At 42.4% G+C, this 17,903-nt stretch overlaps 2 protein-coding genes across 11 annotated transcripts in view; both read left to right on the forward strand.

Annotated features, from left to right (window-relative positions):
* The window catches only part of GRIP1 (glutamate receptor interacting protein 1), a 661,409-nt gene that overhangs the window by 365,244 nt on the left and 278,262 nt on the right, over window positions 1-17,903 (forward strand). The gene's annotated exons all lie outside the window — the stretch shown is intronic.
* Window positions 14,298-15,921, forward strand: LOC123837532 (heterogeneous nuclear ribonucleoprotein C-like). The gene has a single exon (XM_045866502.3). It carries the CDS (start codon window positions 14,656-14,658, stop codon window positions 15,541-15,543), a length of 888 nt encoding a protein of 295 aa, XP_045722458.2. The 5' UTR covers window positions 14,298-14,655; the 3' UTR covers window positions 15,544-15,921.

Here is a 17,903-nt window from a genome sequence, read left to right on the forward strand (position 1 = left end):
AAAATGCATGGTTTTTCAATAATCAGCATTACAGGGCACTGAGAGGTATTTTAGGAGTGGTTGGCTTATGGGGACATTCACCAAGTTCCAACCTGGTAAAGGAGGAATAAGCAGGAAGAAGGTGGAGGAAGGAGGATGCCGCCATTTTTCCTGCCACCTTCCAAAAAGCCCTCACTTTTTGAAAGACGCAATCGAAATGACACAGCCAGGAAGCTCTGAGAGCAGCTGCTAGGGTCTGGAAGCTGCGGCATGAAGGTTCTAATGTTGGACGTTTCTAAGAACATGTGAGGACTTTGGGGACGGGGCAGAGGTCACGGGGTGGACGCAACTTGAACAGCTTAATTCATGGGGAGCCAGCTCAAGCAAGCAAGCCAGCTCAAGCAAGGTGGTTCTGTTTGTTTTCATTTTTCCCCTCCTGAAAAGCTAAGAACAAATAGAAGCAGATGGTTTTATTAGTTTTAAATCTTATGTAGTATTTCACAATTTATTTATATTGACTTATAATGTACTAGGTGAACTGAATGAAAGGCTGCTGTTTTAAATAGCTTTGATTGTAGTTGGTCTGAATTGAAAAGTCACATAAAACAATTGGGGAAACTTGGAGAAAAAAGGAAAAAATGATCACAGTCCTCTTTCTCAGCAATCATTCATTCATGCATTCATTCATAAGTACTTTGTATTTCGGGCTCTCTTTGGCTGATGGGAATATATACCAGGGAAGAAGACCTCCATGGAGCTTATCATTTAGACAAGACATCGTAAGAGAGGAAGACAAGCTATCTCAGCATAACCAGGGCATAAAGAGGGCTGCAGGATGCCAAGGTAGTGTATGGCAGGGAGAGCTGTGTGGTCAGGGGCCAAGGGGACCCGGAGGAAAAGAAGGAATTATCTAAAGGAATAATGGGGAAAAGTGTTACAAACAAAAGGATTAGCAACACATCCTTTATTTTTAAGTAGGAAGAAAAGAAGAGAGAGACTATGATGATACGCAAAAATCGTGGCTGTGTTTCCAAATATTTCTTCAGGTGTGATCCCAACGATGCAATTACTGGATTGAGGGAAAGGGATCTTTTTAAGGCTCTTGCTACAGGTCAGCAGGGAGCTCTCTGGAAAAGTGGTACTCAACTGAACTCCCACCTGTGGTACCAAGGCGTGTGCATGTACCACAGAGTGCGTATGAGTATCGCAGAACTCTTAATTTAATAGATGGGAATCACATCTCATTGTTCAGTTTCACAGTTCTGGGATTATTTGTGATGCTGAAGAGTTTTTCATACATTTATTGGACGTCGGCATTTGTCCCTTACTGTACTGTTTCTTCATATCTTTTATCCATTTTTTTATTTGGACCTAAGTGAACTTTTTATTCATTTCTATGTGTTCTTCATGGAATAATATTAACCTTTTTTTGTATTCCTGTCAAATTCATTACAGGTCTGACTTATCTTTTAATTCTTTTCATGGTAAGATTTTTTTAAATATGAAAATTTGTTGATATCTTTCTTTATAATTCTTTCTTATAATAGACATTTCTTTATAACTTCTTTCTTCCATTGCTTTTATGCTTCGAATGTTCTTCCCAATCCACAGATCAAATATTCACATAAAATGTTTTTCTAGATATTTTATGCTCTTTATTTACATGCTATGCTTATCAAACTGGAGTTTATTTTGATGGTTTTGCCGTGTCTCTAAATTGAATTTTTCAGGGGAGTTGGCTAATTACACCCTCCACCGCTTCGGTGTGGACGTAGCCTTCCTTTGTCATCTGGATTCTTCTGTACACTGGGATCTGCTTTAGATCTGTCTCTTCCTTTTCATTGACACATGTGTGCTCCTCACACCTTTGTTATGTGGTTTTTGAGCTTTTTTGATCACTCTAACCATTTTTAGGCATCCGTTTCAGTGCCTTAAGTACATTCACAATACTGTGCCGCCATCACCACTGTCCTCTTCCAGATCTTTTTCATTGTCCTAAACATAAACTGTGAAACAATCACTCCTCATTTCCTCTCTCCCTGCAAATGGTTCTAATTACTATAGATTTGTAATATACTTTAATGTCTGATAGGCATAAAAGCTCCCAGCCCATTCTTCTTTAAAGGTGAGACTCTTAATTTTGCATGTGTGTAGTGTTGTTTCATGTGCTCCTCCTGGTTTATCTCCTCTCCCATGAGTGGCTCCCTCCTCCAGCAGGGACCCGGACTGGAGATCCTGGGCGCTTTTCTCTTCCTCTCTCCTCACATCCGTCCATCACTTGTCCATCATTAATATTCCTGGGATGCTCATCTTCTTCCTACCCCATCCTGGCCCGTGCCTCGTTCAGGGCCTCCTCACCCACCATGGGGTTTATTGCCTCAGCCTCCCAGCAGACCGTGCTTCCTCTTTCTCTGCCTTCTCCCATCCATCCACCACACTGGTGCCGCCCACCCCGATTGTCTTTCTAGCAAATACGATCCCACCACTGTGTTGCCCGAAAGTCCTTCTGAAGTTCCTGACTTTCAGGGTAAAGTTCAGATTCGTCAGAGGATTTAAGGATCTAACAAGACCATAGACATCCACTACTGTTCACCTCAGCTCTAGCCTTCTCGCTGGGTATGCACACCCACGCTCTCACACACACTCACACAGTCAGCAAGCTTCAGCCTCACTGAATTGCATTCATACTCCAGGAAGGCCAGTCTCTGTCGAAGTTCCATATTTTTGCTCATGCCCAGAAACCTCACCTGCTCCTCTTTCTCCCAGCCTCCTCCCCTCTCCATTCCCACCACTACCGCAGACTGTTAGGTCTCCTCCTTGGAGCTTCGAGCACTGTTGCCTGCTCTACCCCTGGAAGTCACACCACTGCAATGTAATTAGGTGTCCACTTCCTGAAGGTTCCATGAAGGTGGGACCTGCGTCTTTCACCAGCACGGGGAATTTATGGGAGACAATATTTATGGCACAATAATATTTATGGGAGCAAAATGAGGATATGAGTGTGTGCCTGTGCTCACTTGCACTTCATTCATCTCATGGTGTATCTTTAAAACGGACTGAAGTTAACAAGAATTGTCTGAAATAACTTTTCACAAGGTTACTGAGAGTTGTTTTATTCCTTGAACTTTAACTACTGCTTTCTCCTGATCTCAGAAGAGACCCTCACCCTTTCCCACTCTACCTCTTGTTAAATAGGATGATTCATTAACTTGCACGTGAAGGAAACTTCATGTTTCCACCACCTACTCTGTATTTAGCTTCTGAATAAGCTATTAATGTGCATTGCATTGTATCTCTCTTTTTTGCTTTGCTATAGTGACTTTTAATTGAGGTTGTCTTTATTACCCTGCCTCATATGACCACTTTGTTGTAACTCATTTCCTAGTAATTGGATATGTACTTTCTCTGAAATGTAATTTTCTTTGGGCTTGTAAAATGCATAGAGCAAACCATCCACATGAACCCATTCATAGAATTTTTGCTGTCGTTAAAAATAAGGATCAAAAATTACTACCCTGAAAGCAGAATCTAAACCATGACTGGAAACTGTCAAGAGAACAAAAGAAGTGAATTTAGCATAAGAGATCCCAAATTAGGGGAGGAAAGTGTAATTCGACAGCACTATTAAATGAAAACATCATTGAATGACAGTGAAAAGAAGCAGTTGGTCTTTCTTTGACAGATTATCTGAGATTCATTCCCTTGAAGAGTAATTAAATGAGCCTGGTAATCTCCTTTTAATGCAGTCTCATGAATGTAATAGGGCCGACATCTAAAATTTAAAATTTAGCCTCATGTAAATGGGTAGAAATGGCAGAAATAACACCCCTGTTGGGGTACTGCAGGAGGAGTCTGTACTCCGTTTTCCCGGCATTTACAACCCAGACTTCTCAGAATGGAACTGGAAATTTGTGTTGCATGACCAGCTGTATGATGCTTGAATGTCTTGAGATTTAGATTTTTAAATGACTGCATTCACTGTAATGTCAGCATCCATAATAATGTTTTTTTCTGGCTACTTGTACAGTTGGAGTTCTAAAACGAGATTGATGACCAATTAAGTAGATAGCTATTGCAGAAGTAACCATGTAAAAAGCTTGTGAATGGGTTCTGTTAAAGGTTTGCATGAAATACACCATTTAAGCTAGCATGAAGTTAATTCAAGGAGGTTTAATTAATCAGCAGGTATTTATTGAACAACTACTGTGTCTCTAACATTCTGATGGGTGTGTAACAGCCACTGCCCTCAAGGAGACAAGACTAATATGTACGAAAAAACTTGAGGTTAATTATGTGCTAAAGTCTGGGGCACTGCTTTATGGATAAATAGGGGCTGGCATCCATAAGAGAAAGACAGCAGTGAAGACAGGAGTTGGAGAAACCTTCCTATGGGCAGCCTGAAGAGCATTTATCTATTTATGGGTCTGCTGGTCATTTATATGTCTTTTCACAAGTATTCCTTAAGTTGATAACAGTAGTTGCTTCTGGAGAAAGGATCTGGTAGAGGACTTACTTTTTATTGTGTTCTAATCAGATTGTTTGAATTTCTTACCTTATGCATATATTTCCTATTCACAAAATAAAATGTGTGTTGGTGAATAATTAAAGTAGGTAGCTCAAGGAGCCCCCAGTGGAAAAGCATCAGAGTAGGGAATACCATAAGGCAGCTATGAAAAAGGAGGATGGGGTGGGGCAAGGCAGAGGAGACCGGGGAGAGCACTTTGGTACATGGAGGACGTTGGGGAATATCAGCAGTAGAGTAGGACAGTATGAATGTGTGTTGAACGGGGGAGAGTCATTTTGGTTCATTGCACGCGTTTTGGAATTAGACTGCCTAGATGTGAATTCCATCTACTCACTGGGTCTTATTAGATTTCATCTCTCTGAATCTCGGTTTCCTCTTCTGCCAAACAGGAGTTATTCATACCCACATCATGGGGGTAATCTGAGGATGAACATGAAGGTCAATCATGTAGTACAGTGCCTGGCACATGGCAGGACCTTACACAGCCTGTGAAAGATTCAAAATGGGTTGGGAAAATGGCAGCTTGGAGGCAGGAGGACTCAGGCAGCAAAGTCTTTCCTAAGTTCTGTCAGTCATACTTCCAAATTAGTTCTCAGATCCATCTTCTCCTCTTGGACCCTGACAGCATTATCTTACTTCAGGATCCTAGAAAGATTTGAATACCCTTTGGAATGAACTGAGATTTCCCCCTCCAGTCTATCCTCAACAACAACCAGAGTCGTTTGCCTAAAACGCACAAATCTGGCCATGTCATGCCTTGATGGAAAGCCTTCAACAGCTCCTATCACCTGTGATGAAGTCCACCCCGCATAACACGCCACACCGAGCCCTCCAGAGCCCTGCCCTTTCCCGCCTACCTCCCCAGCTTCATTCCTTGCCACTCCCAGGCTGAACTTAGAGCTCCAGCAACAGCAACTGCTTGTTGTCTCAGCAGTCATCGTGCTTTCGGATTCATGCCTTCACTGATGCTCTTCCCTCTGCTGGAGCATCTTTCTCCCTTCTCCCCTCCTTTCCCTATCTCCTGCTTATTCTTTGAAACTCCTCCAGGAGTCTTGCTCTGATTTCCTCTGAGCCCCATGCAGCCTGGATGATGTTCTCACTTCTGCTGCCACAGCAATATTCTGTGCATGTCGCTAATATTTCTCAAGCAGGAGGTGGGAAGCTTCTGCCCCCTTGCTGCATGACTCTCCCCTGGCTGGCTCCCTCACAGGGGGCAGACTGATGGATTGGGTTCGTTTGGGTAGGAAATCAAGCGTGCTGTCTTAAACTCCTCCCTCTCCCCTCTCTTTGGAACCTTGACTTCGTGCCTTACATTCTTCAGGCCCAGGTCTCCTGCAGGGGGCTGTGGTTCTTCAGCAGTGTTCATTGACAGTGTTAGTCCAGTCTGACTCACAAGGTGCTAGCCAGCCCTTTGGATTCTCACACTAAGCCACATTCTCCAATATTGGGTTTATTAGTTACAGCGGTGATGCTTTGCTTTCCATCTGCCTGACTCTATTGTGCATCTCTCTTGTGTCTGACTTCGGAAAGGGATAAAGAAGTGTTAGCTATTGAGCCACTCAGGGCCCATCAGAACTAACTTACTGCATTTTTTCACTTTAATCATCTATATGTGTCTATCTTGGACACTAACTAGATTTATCTTCATAAGACTAAGGACTGTGGCTTATCTTACCTTTGCACAGCACCCAGTGCTCATGGCATTGTTGAATGCATGTGGTAGTCCAGTGTGTAGTGGGCCTGCACTAGGACTGACTGGTGAAAATGGAGAGCAAGCAATGGATGATGATGATGATGATGATGGTGATGATGATGATGATGATGATGATGATAACAGTTGGCATTTATTGAGCCTCTCTTGGACTTCCTGAGAAACCAAATAAGTTCAGTAGGCTCCTACTAAACCCCTGGAAGGGAGATGGTGGAGGACAGTCCTGGAGGCAACAAACGGGTTGGGAAGTAGGAGGAAGATAATTATCATCGTCCCTGAACAAATGAGGAAACAAAGACTCAGAAGTTAAATGGATTCCCTCCCAATACAAATCTGAGTATTTATTTTCTGTGATTCTAGTGATGGCAAAGTTCCAGAGGATGCAAGCAAGAGAAGAGAAAATGTTTATGCTTAGATTTCTAGGCTAGGAGACTAGAAGACACGTGGTCAAACTGACAGAAAGAAGAGAGTTGAAATGGAACCATCTTGAGGAGAATCTGTTATCTTCTGCTTTGCATAAGTAGAATCATGGAATTTTCAAGTTTTGACCTCCTGTGTTGAAAATATAGCACAAGTAGGAGTACAATCCTTACTCTTCAATAATGATTTGTGTTTTTAAAATATCAGGCATTCTCATAAAGAATATGATGTTGTAGATAAGTAAAATTTTCATTCTAAATCATTTGCAATTAATTGTGATCTTAATTATCTTTGCTTATTCCTGGTTATATTTTTGATTTGTCGATTCTTTCCAGTGCATATTCAAGTCCATGTGTGTATTGATAGTATGGTGATTGAGAAGAATTTTGAGACAGATCTCATGAGCCTGCATAACTGATGGCATTTATCGATGAGTTTTGTTTAGTGATGAATTTCATTCTTTCTGATGCTTCTAATCTCTGGTTATTTTAAATATTGTGGAAACCATTGCTTTTGATATTCTTTTCTCTATTTAATTCTGTGCACTGACAATGTTTTCTAGTTCTAGGACCCAGAATCTAGATGTATGGGTCAGATCAATAATAAGAAGATCAATAGGCTTTTATTTTTATTCCATTTCCCTTTACTGAAGGGGTCTTGATTTGCATCTGATGATTAGATCAACTCATCCGCAATGAGTTGACATGAGAAATGTAGCTTGAATAGGGTCGGTACTTCCTATAAATTAAAAAACAAAACAAAACAAAACAACCCAGCAACATTCAAAATCAAATCCACTGTTTTTCATCTTCTTCACACTTACTTTCCTGGAATTGAGTTCAAAATCAGGGCTTTCAGTGGACAGAGAAAGATGCATTTATCTTATCGTTGCCTCCCACCAACTCAGTGCAGGCTGACGTTGCACTTACCAGCCCTTCACCACACAACCAAAAGGAAGGGCTTAAATTTGTGATTGCCCCAAATCTGAGCCCTGGGTGACTCCAGGGCTGAGGACCAGGTAGGTTTGTTTTGCTGGCAATTTTCCCTATTGCCACATAGCCCCGTCCCTCTTCTAAATGAAGGTATCTGAGATATCATCAAAAATAGTTTGTTTAATGGTGTGAGAGTGTGTTTTCACAAGAAGCTCATAAATAGGAAATTAATACCAGTAGTGTCCCTCTCCAGTGAACTCCAGAAGTTTTGCACATATTAACCTATTTATCTTTCCCACATCCCTCTGAAGTGAGGAGATCATTTTTATGCTTTTCCTGATCCAAGGAGAGTAAGATATGGCAAAGGTGAAGTTTGAAGCAGGTCAGTAGAGAATGAAACTCAGTCTTTATCTTCTTCATTTGGATTTTACTCTCTTATTTCACAATTGGTAATGTTCAAACAACTCCATCCTTCTATTTATTAATGTATTTGCTTATTCCTTTATTTATTCACTGTCAAATTTTCATAAAGCACCACTGTATGTCAGGTACTGGGTCAAACTTGTCTACATAGCAGTTTAAACCTTTATTGCTGTACAGAAATTACTTTGGGGTTTACAGAACCCAGAGCCACCTCCAGGAGGCAGTTTCTAAACTACTGAAGTAGAATAATTATTCAATTATTATTTAACAAGTATTTTTTGAGCATCTGCCATGTTCTGTTAGGGCAGGCTGCCTAACATCCCCCCAGATCTAAATTTTTATAACTAATTATTTTTAAATGTCGTTTTCATATTGAGTATATTCTGCATTTGTCTAAGTTATGTTATTTTTGTCCTCTGACCTTTATGGCTATTGGGAATAAAGAACTGGTAGAATTTCTTCTTTATTACTTCATCCATAATAACGTTTAGATTAGTATTCGACTTTAGGCTTGCATCTTACTCATCAGAAAACAAATTTTAAAAATGACAAGGAGCATGCAAAGCTAGAGCTTTCTGTAGATTTAGAAAGCTGAATGGGTTCCCTAGTATTTCTGTATACCCCCTGGGTGGAGGGACCATTCCTGAGTATGGAAGAACCCTGTATTTGAACGGAGCCCCATATATGGGAAATGTGGTGATGTGTTGTCCTCATAAGAAAATGGTGTTTTGAGATAATAGTAACTTTGCTCATGATTAGCTTCCCCCAAATTCATTAGCTAAATTGTAATTTGCTTTTCTCTTCACTTAGTTCTTTCCATTTCTTTCAAGCTTTGTTCACATCTGCCCCATGCTGCATGCTGTTTCTCCTGCCTGGAATATTTGCCTTCTCGTCCACGGACAAGCTTCTGCTTATCCCTTCAAGATCAAGCTTCGGCGCCATCTCCTCTGAAAAACTTACTCACACTTTCCTTGCCCATTCACCTCACTATTTTGTTGCCTCTTTTTTGCTTCCACAGCATTCTGTTGATAGTTCTAATATAACCCATATCCCCTTGAATTATTGTTACTTGTTTAAAGTGATTCTGCAAATGTAAATTACATTCCAGAAAAGGCATTCATTTAATGGTATTTCCATTCCTTTCTATTGTAGTCATTAACCCCCCAGGGAGCTCCTTAAAGTCAAGGATCAGCATGTAGATTTTGTCCTTCCAGTACCCTACCCTGTGCTTGAAACATTTGCCTTTAGACTAGTAACTGCACAAAGTAGCAGTTTGGGATAGAATAAATTCCCACATGCCTAGCAAGGTCATTCAGACTTATGCCCATGGATCAATCCCCTTCGCAGTGGACATGGACTAGAGCCAAGAGGAGAAGCAGAGCCAACCGCTGACAAGGTGGCAGGATCTCCTCCCCACGTGTGGCCCCAAGTCTGTGCTGTGTATGCCAACCTCGGGCTAATCAGTCCATTTTGGGAACAGGTGTTCTCTGTCCTCCACACTGTTGCTGAGAGCAAAGGGGAAGAGTTGGCCACCTGGTGAGAATTTATATAAACAGATGCTGTAAAGAAGAAGCTTACTTTGCACACTGTGTCAGCAGTTTAGGAGTGCTTTAAGCAAAGTGTCTTCACTTCTAAGAGCAAGGCTCCTCCTCACAAATGCCCTGCCCACCTTCTCCGTGCTGGAAAGTCAGCGCGTGTTCTAGGAACCAGGACCTTTTATTTTTATTTATTTATTTATTTACTTTTTATTCTTATGTTAATCCCCATACATTACATCATTAGTTTTAGATGAAGTGTTCCATGATTCATTGTTTGTGCATAACACCCAGTGCTCCATGCAGAACATGCCCTCTTTAATACCCACCACCAGGCTAACCCATCCTCCCACCCCCCTCCCCTCTAGAACCCTCAGTTTGTTTTTCAGAGTCCATCGTCTCTCATGGAACCAGGACCTTTTATACTGCTCACTTCTCTGGTGGAAAATCTAACACGCCTCGCTGCACAGGGAGCCAAAGGTCCTTACGACTTGGTTAGGGACAGATGATTTGGAAGTGGGAGTGGAAAGCCTTCCTCCCTTATTTTTATTTTTTTTTAATTTTTTATTTATTTGAGAGAGAGAGAATGAGAGAGAGAGAGAGCATGAGAGGGGGGAGGGTCAGAGGGAGAAGCAGACTCCCTGCCGAGCAGGGAGCCCGATGAGGGACTCGATCCTGGGACTCCAGGATCATGACCTGAGCCGAAGGCAGTCGCTTAACCAACTGAGCCACCCAGGCGCCCCTCCTCCCTTATTTTAAAAAGGAGTTGCTTTTCCTTTTTTTAAAAGATTTTATTTATTTATTTATTTATTTATTTATTTATTTATTTGACAGAGAGACAGCAAGAGAGGGAACACAAGCAGGAGAGTGGGAGAGGGAGAAGCAGACTTCCCGCCGAGCAGAGAGCCTGACACGGGGCTCCATCCCAGGACCCCGGGATCACGACCTGAGCCAAAGGCAGACGCCTAACGACTGAGCCAAGCAGGCGCCCCAGGAGTTGCTTTTCTTTTATGAAATTAAAACAACAACAACCAGGAACAATTCCGTGCTCCAGAGAGGTGTCAGTTCTTAGGAAAGATACAAAAATAGAAGGTCCCCATTAGTCATACACTCATCCTGGAGTTGGTTCTGCCCTTAGCTTCTGGGATGCCCAGTGTGCTCATCCAGGACTTGGCCACCATCATCTACCTCCTGGAATACGGAAGCATCTCATTAGTAGTGATTACTAGGAAACTGGGATGACAGGATACCAGCTAACTGGTTGAGGGGAGATATGAAATCACAGAAATAATCACAACATTTAATATCGCCACCATTATCAGCAAAAATTAGTGTTACTCTGTGACAAGCATTGTGCTTAATAATTTACATATAACTTAATATAGTCCTTACACTTAATTTTTTTTTTTTAAGATTTTATTTATTTATTTGAGAGCGAGAATGACAGAGAGAGAGTATGAGAGGGGGAGGGTCAGAGGGAGAAGCAGGCTCCCCGCCGAGCAGGGAGCCCGATGCGGGACTTGATCCCAGGACTCCAGGATCATGGCCTGAGCCGAAGGCAGTCGCTTAACCAACTGAGCCACCCAGGCGCCCCTACACTTAATATTTTTATTATTTTCATTTATAGTTCAAGAGAACCACGCTAGCGGATAGTAGCAACGACATGTAATACATATCAAGCATTTTCTGTGCGCTGGCGCTGTGCCCATCTGCCAAGATCTGGTCAGAATCATGATTGAAACCGGGGCTTTTAGGGCTACAAAAACAAAACTCCTTGGAGGAGTGTGGGTAACGGATATGTGGAAACTCTGTTCTATTTTTGCAGCTCTCCATTAAGCCTAAGGGTAGTTCTAATAGGAAGTTTTTGAGAACTCAAAACAACAACGTTTGTAAGCACTGCTATCTGCTGCCTCTGCTGGATAACAGCCTTTTGTAGGACCGGTCAGTCCATGTCAAGGATGCCAACGAAGCAAATCATGCTGGAAACCCTTGTGCAGCTGCATACTACTCAAGGACCCCTGATCTGGGGTGAGGAGCCCTTCTCATAGACATGATGACCACACACACTTAGTATGGCACTTTTCTGCCAGCAGATGGCAGTAAGATCTCTTGAGAAAGGGCTGCCTCCGGCTCACTGTGGTACCATTCAGGCTGCCGTTGACCCTGGCTGTGAGATGTGGGGGAAAGGTGAAGGAGTCGAGAAGTGCTTAGGAAGTGAAAGGAGATAGCAAGCCCGTATGATATTTTTATTCTAAAGTTGTAAAATGTCACTGAGACCGAATCGAGCACCAAATTTGTCCCTTCAAAGCATTTTGCCTTGTCCTTCATTTTGTGCCCCTGCATGACTTTATTTTAATCATGTCCTCGCCCTTGCAACATTGTGAGATAAAATAGTAACCTAAGTGAGGATGAAGATTAATAGAATTTTCTTGTTTATGAATAAACCCTTAAATCTGGGAATAATTTCTCTGAGAGTGGGCTTCAGGGGGTCCATAGTCCCCCTAGATTATCATATGTGGCAAGCATATGAATTTGTGTGTGGTTTAGTGGGCAGTTTCCCTAACATTCATCAGAGTTTCAGTTGGGGTCAGGGCCATTAAAAACACATTCTGCCTGAGGGCATATTACCCATGGAGGCCTAGAATAGATTCTGGGAGAGGTGGGGACAGCAAACACAAGTGCCTTCGAGGACTGGGCAGATAGCATGGTGCATGGACTAAACCTGGTGGGGAGTGAGGTAAGCTGCCTAAGCTATGTCCCAAATACCTAAACAGGCAGCCATTGCTCAGCCCCTGCTGAGAGTTGCCATGCAGGAATGCAGGCCCAGAGTGGCATGACCTCTGGAGTTTCCCAAAGAACCCGCAAATCCATAATTGTAAATGAACTGCAGAAATTTCTGGAGTGTACAACGAGTTAATGTTTTAAACAGCTCAGGGGCGCCTGGGTGGCTCAGTAGGTTAAGTGTCTGCCTTCGGCTCAGGACATGATCCCGGGGTCCTAGGATGGAGCCCCACATCGGGCTCCCTGCTCAGCAGGGAGTCTGCTTCTCCCTCTTCCTCTGCCTGCTACTCCCCCCTGCTTGTGCTCTCTGCCTCTCTCTGTCAAATAAATAAATAAAATTTAAAAAAATAATAAAAATAAAAAAATAAACAGCTCAGGCAAAATGGATGTACCTCTAGTCCCTATGTGACCCTTGAGCTGCCAGTTTGACAGCCTCTGATTGATAAGCTCGAGGCCTGGCTCTCTTGGGGTGGGGACACATGCCATGCTAGGGAATCCTAGTACTACAGTCACTACTAACTAATGTTATTATTGTAATAACAACATTCATGATAGCAATGGCTGACACTCCAGGACCTACTCTGTCCCATGAACTATTCTGAGTACTTTATTTACAGGAGCTTCTTTGAGCATCTCAACAACCCTGTGAGGTAGGTGATTATTGGTTTTACAGATATTTAGGTAGCATTTGCTGTGCATCAGGTACTGTTCTAGGGGCTTCTAGGCACAAGTCTTAACTCATTTAATCCTTATAACAATCTTATAAAGAGCTAGGGAAACGGAGGCACAAAGTTAGTCAGTCACTTGCCTTAGCCCATATCCTGTATGCAAGCCCAGGCGGTTTGGTTCCAGAGCCCGCACTCTCAGCTGCTGTGCTGTTCTGACTGTTTGGTGGTGCTCTGGGTACTGACCACCCTTCCAATACCTCTTAGCGGTGGCGCTCAGTGGTCTCGGACAAACCCTCTCCACACTGGCAAGGTGATGTGGCTGACTATGAGTATAGTCAGCCCCAGGTCTCCTGGGAAATCCATCTCATTTTCATGCATCAGCAAACATGCTTTTTTCAATCGTTGGTATTTTTTTTAATCTCCTCTGAAATGAGCAGATCATAAATCCTTTGCTAGATGAGATTTCCAAATAATGGTGATAGATGGCCTTGTCCCTTAACAAGTTTGGCCCCAACGTCATCACAGCAGTCTAAGGGTTGGCATTAGAATAAGATGACGGTGCTGATAAAGAAAGTGACTGCTTGGTTCTCCATGCAAATTCCTGTTCCATCTGAGCCACCTCCAATGAGGGAGGCTTCCCAAAGGTTTGCACAAAATAAACTCCTGAAATAAGTGAAAAATTACAGTTGTAATGACAGAGAATTGACTTTAAGTGTAGCAGCAACGGGGAATCTGTGTCTGATGAACGAGGATGGAATTACAATGTGGGAGCAATCAGTGATTTGCAGAATGCACTTGTTTCCAATTCTGTCTACTGGTGCCAATGCTGAAATCTAAACCCTGCTGAAAGATTGATAATGAAGAACTGAGAGAAAGAGAGAGGAAAAGGACAGGGTGTGAATTTACTCCAAAGCTGTCTTATGCCATGAATTATATCAAATGGTACTCTAACTTCCTATTTAGAAGATGCCCCTCATTTGGGGGGAAAAAAAAAGTAGATTTGGCTATTACTTAACATCTTTGCATTTCCATCAGCTCACCAGTTTATGATGCTTCTGTAAGCAGTGGGTCCTAGCAGTTGGTGCACTTCCATTAGCATGTGCCTCTGCAAAATATTTCATCCTTCCGTGACTCCCTTTTGATCAATTAAGCTCCTGTATCTCCCTCCCTAAACAAGTGCAGAGAAGATTTGTGGAAGACCTCCCTTCCTGGGGACTAGTCTTAATGTCAGTCCTGAAAATAAAACATTAGATATGGAGCCAAATGAAAGGTGGCTTTGGAATAAAAAATGCCTGTGAAAGAACTTTTTATTGACCACTGGGACTCACAACCAAAAATATGGAAGAATGAGTGGACCAAGGGCATTCTGGGAGCATTGTAGAATTCCAGGCTTGATATTCTAGCCTACCACTTAAAAACATTTAAAGATCTATACAATGGGAAAGATAAAAGTTGATGGAGCTAACTACCTTTTAAAAAGTATATGCACTCATTTTGTGAAGAGACGAAGACTGAGCGGCTTGGCTGCGTTGTCGATCTCGACCAGCAGTTGGCTTCTCCACGTAGAACTCGGGAGAAGGAGATTCAGAATCAGATCTCTTCTCCCTTCTCCCTCCTGTGAGATTTTTTTGATCTTCAGCTACATTTTTCGGCTTTGTGAGGAACCTTATCATCAAAGAAAATGGCCAGCAATCTTACCAACAAGACAGATCCTCGCTCCATGAACTCCCGTGTATTCATTGGGAATCTCAGTACTCTTGTGGTCAAGAAATCTGATGTGGAGGCGATCTTCTCAAAATACGGCAAAATTGTTGGTTGCTCTGTTCATAAGGGCTTTGCCTTCGTTCAGTATGTTAATGAGAGAAATGCCCTGGCCGCTGTGGCAGGAGAGGATGGCAGAATGATTGCTGGCCAGGTTTTAGGTATTAATCTGGCCGCAGAGCCAAAAGTGAACCGAGGAAAAGCAGATGTGAAGCGATCTGCAGCGGAGATGTACGGCTCCTCTTTGGACTTGGACTATGACTTTCAACGAGATTATTATGACAGGATGTATCGTTACCCAGCACGTGTTCCTCCTCCTCCTCCTGCTATTGCTCAGGCTGTAGTTCCTTCAAAACACCAGCGTGCATCAGGAAACACCTCACGAAGGGGCAAAAGTGCCTTCAATTCTACGAGTGGACAGCGAGGATCTGCTTCCAGTTCTGGAAAGTTGAAAGGCGATGACCTTCAGACCATTAAGAAGGAGTTGACCCAGGTAAAACAAAAAGTGGGTTCTCTACTGGAAAGCCTGGGGAAAATTGAGACAGAACAGAGCAAACAAGGAGTAGAGATGAAGAATGGTAAGTCAGAAGAGGAGCAGAGCAGCAGCTCCCTGAAGAAAGATGAGACTAATGTGAAGATGGAGTCTGAGGGGGGTGCAGATGACTCTGCTGAGGAGGGGAACCTACTGGATGATGATGATAATGAAGATCGGGGGGATGACCAGCTGGAGTTGATCAAGGATGATGAAAAGGAGGCTGAGGAAGGAGAGGATGACAGAGACGGCGCCAATGGCGAGGATGACTCTTAAGCACATAGTGGGGTTTAGAAATGTTGTCCCGTTATTTCTTTACCTAGGCTTTTGTCGAAGATCAAAATTTTCACCAGATCCTCTCCCCTAGTATCTTCTTCAGTGCATGCTCACTGTTCTCCCCATCCTTGTCCTTCCCATGTTCATTAGTTCATATTGCCCTGCGCCTAGTCCCATTTTCACTTCCTTTGACGCTCCTAGTAGTTATGTTAAGTCTTACCCTGTAGTTTTTGCTTTTAATTTTGATACTTCTTTATGACTTAACAGTAAAAAGGATGTGTGGTTTTTATCAATTGTCTCCAAAATAATCTCTTGTTATGCAGGGAGTACAGTTCTTTCCATTCATTCATACATGAGCTCAGTAGTTGCTTCCCTAACTCCAGAGGCAATCGCATTAGTTGAATAGCACCTGAGAGCAGCTCTGAGTTAGAGGTATGTGTGTTATACCCCACATAAGGGTGCTATGTGGGGCTGTTCAAACACAAATGTAACAATGTACTTTTGTGAATCAGAGTTGGCATGTCAAATGCATCCTCTAGAAAAATAGTGTAATAGTCTTAAGATTTGTTTTCAAAAGTTGATACTGTGGGTTATTTTTGTGAACAGCCTGATGTTTGGGACCCTTTTTTCTCAAAATAAACAAGTCCTTATTAAACCAGGAATTTGGGGAAAAAAAGAAGTATATGCACTTTTTAGGGGTGCCTGGGTTGCTCAGTCGGTTAGGCATCTTTACTCTTGGTTTCAGCTCATGATCTCAGGTCATGATCTCAGGATCGTCAGATGGAGTCAGACTCTGCTCTGAGCATGGAGCCTGCTTAAGATTCTCTCTCTCCCTCTCCCTCTGCCCCACCCCACCACACTCGCACTCTCTCTCTAAAAAAATAAAATGAATAAAAAAATATGCACTTTTTAATATCCCTTAAAACTTTTGAAAGTAAGATTTTCTCTGTTTTATTTTTAATTAAATGTTTTGACTTTTTTCTGGTACTATGGAATAAAATTCTGGTGTGTCCATTTGATAGTTTTCCTTATTGACCCAAACATACATCATAGAATTTGCACAAATGTAATGCTTCTAATAGTTTGTGCTCTTGTCCTCAGTGAGGACCATGGATATAAATGACTCAAGGCACAGTGCTTAAAGAACGTCCTTACTATGAGAAATGACATCATCAGAATTGATTTAGAAAGTCTGTAAATTTAGTAGCGCTGGAGTTGAGCATGTGGAGGGTAATTCTAAAGTTAGGTGAATCAAAATCTCATAAAGATGCAAATTTTATATAATTATGTTACAATTTTACAAGCCTGTGAAGTGGGCAGAGCAAGCATTACAATTCACATTTTGTAGGTGAGGAATCTGATCATTGATAATTTTTTACGTCAATCACATGATAAATGATAATATTAGATAAAATAAATTATTAATGAATATCATTAATTGTATCTGGGTGTTTTTTTTTTTTTTTACATTTTTAATGTGGTTCCTAGAAAACAGTAAATTATATATGGTCTTGCATTTATAGCCCATATTATATTGAATAACACTGCCTTAAAAATCCCCAGATAATAGATATTTAAAAGGCTTAGGACAGCAAGGACTTGGGAGCAGCACCACAGAATCTCCCCCATGTGCCTCATATGTGAAGCTGGCTTCCTAGTGTCCCTCGGGATATTTTTTAAGAGCTCTCTGTGACCAAAATGGTCTGGGTATATTTGGAATCTGCTGGCCCTTGAGGCACTTCTGCTATATAATCCAAAGCCAGGGAGTTTCTAAAACTTGCTAAGAAAACTCCCAAGAGTCTGGGATCCTACATCCAAGGTGGATGCTCAGGGAGAAGCAGAAGATCTAGGGGAGCCTCTGGGAACCCAGAGAGGATTCAGAAATGGAGACAGAGGCCCTAGGCCTGACACTGCTTACTAGAGCTTGCTTAGCCAAACGCCCCTAGAAGCATCCGGACCGCTCCGGTGACCTCATACCGGAAAGCCCCAGCCTATTCCAGAATGCTCATGCCAGACACAGCCAGACACAGGCAGTGCCTACTGCTAGCCTGTGGTTAATATAATGCTTCCTAAAATGTCTGTATATTCAGCTTCTCTTCTACAAGAAAAGTCCTAAGGAAGAAAAATCCAGAAGTAGTAAGGACCTCCTGCAAGTGAAAGCTGTGGCAGGACCCCACCACCTAGAGCGGAGGTGCCTCTATTAAGGGCTGCCTTCTGGGCACATAAGTCTGAGAGGTGCAGCTCTGGTGTGATTAGTCCCCAGTTTTTTACATCCCAATGTATACTGACTATACATTATCCAAGATCAAACAGCCAATCTGTACCACATCCAAACTTTAATCTGAGACTTCTGTGTCCTT

Source organism: Mirounga angustirostris, unplaced genomic scaffold (assembly GCF_029215605.1).
Source record: "Mirounga angustirostris isolate CCGP_5_RB_7025 unplaced genomic scaffold, mMirAng1.0.hap1 SCAF_5, whole genome shotgun sequence".
Lineage (NCBI taxonomy): Eukaryota > Metazoa > Chordata > Mammalia > Carnivora > Phocidae > Mirounga > Mirounga angustirostris.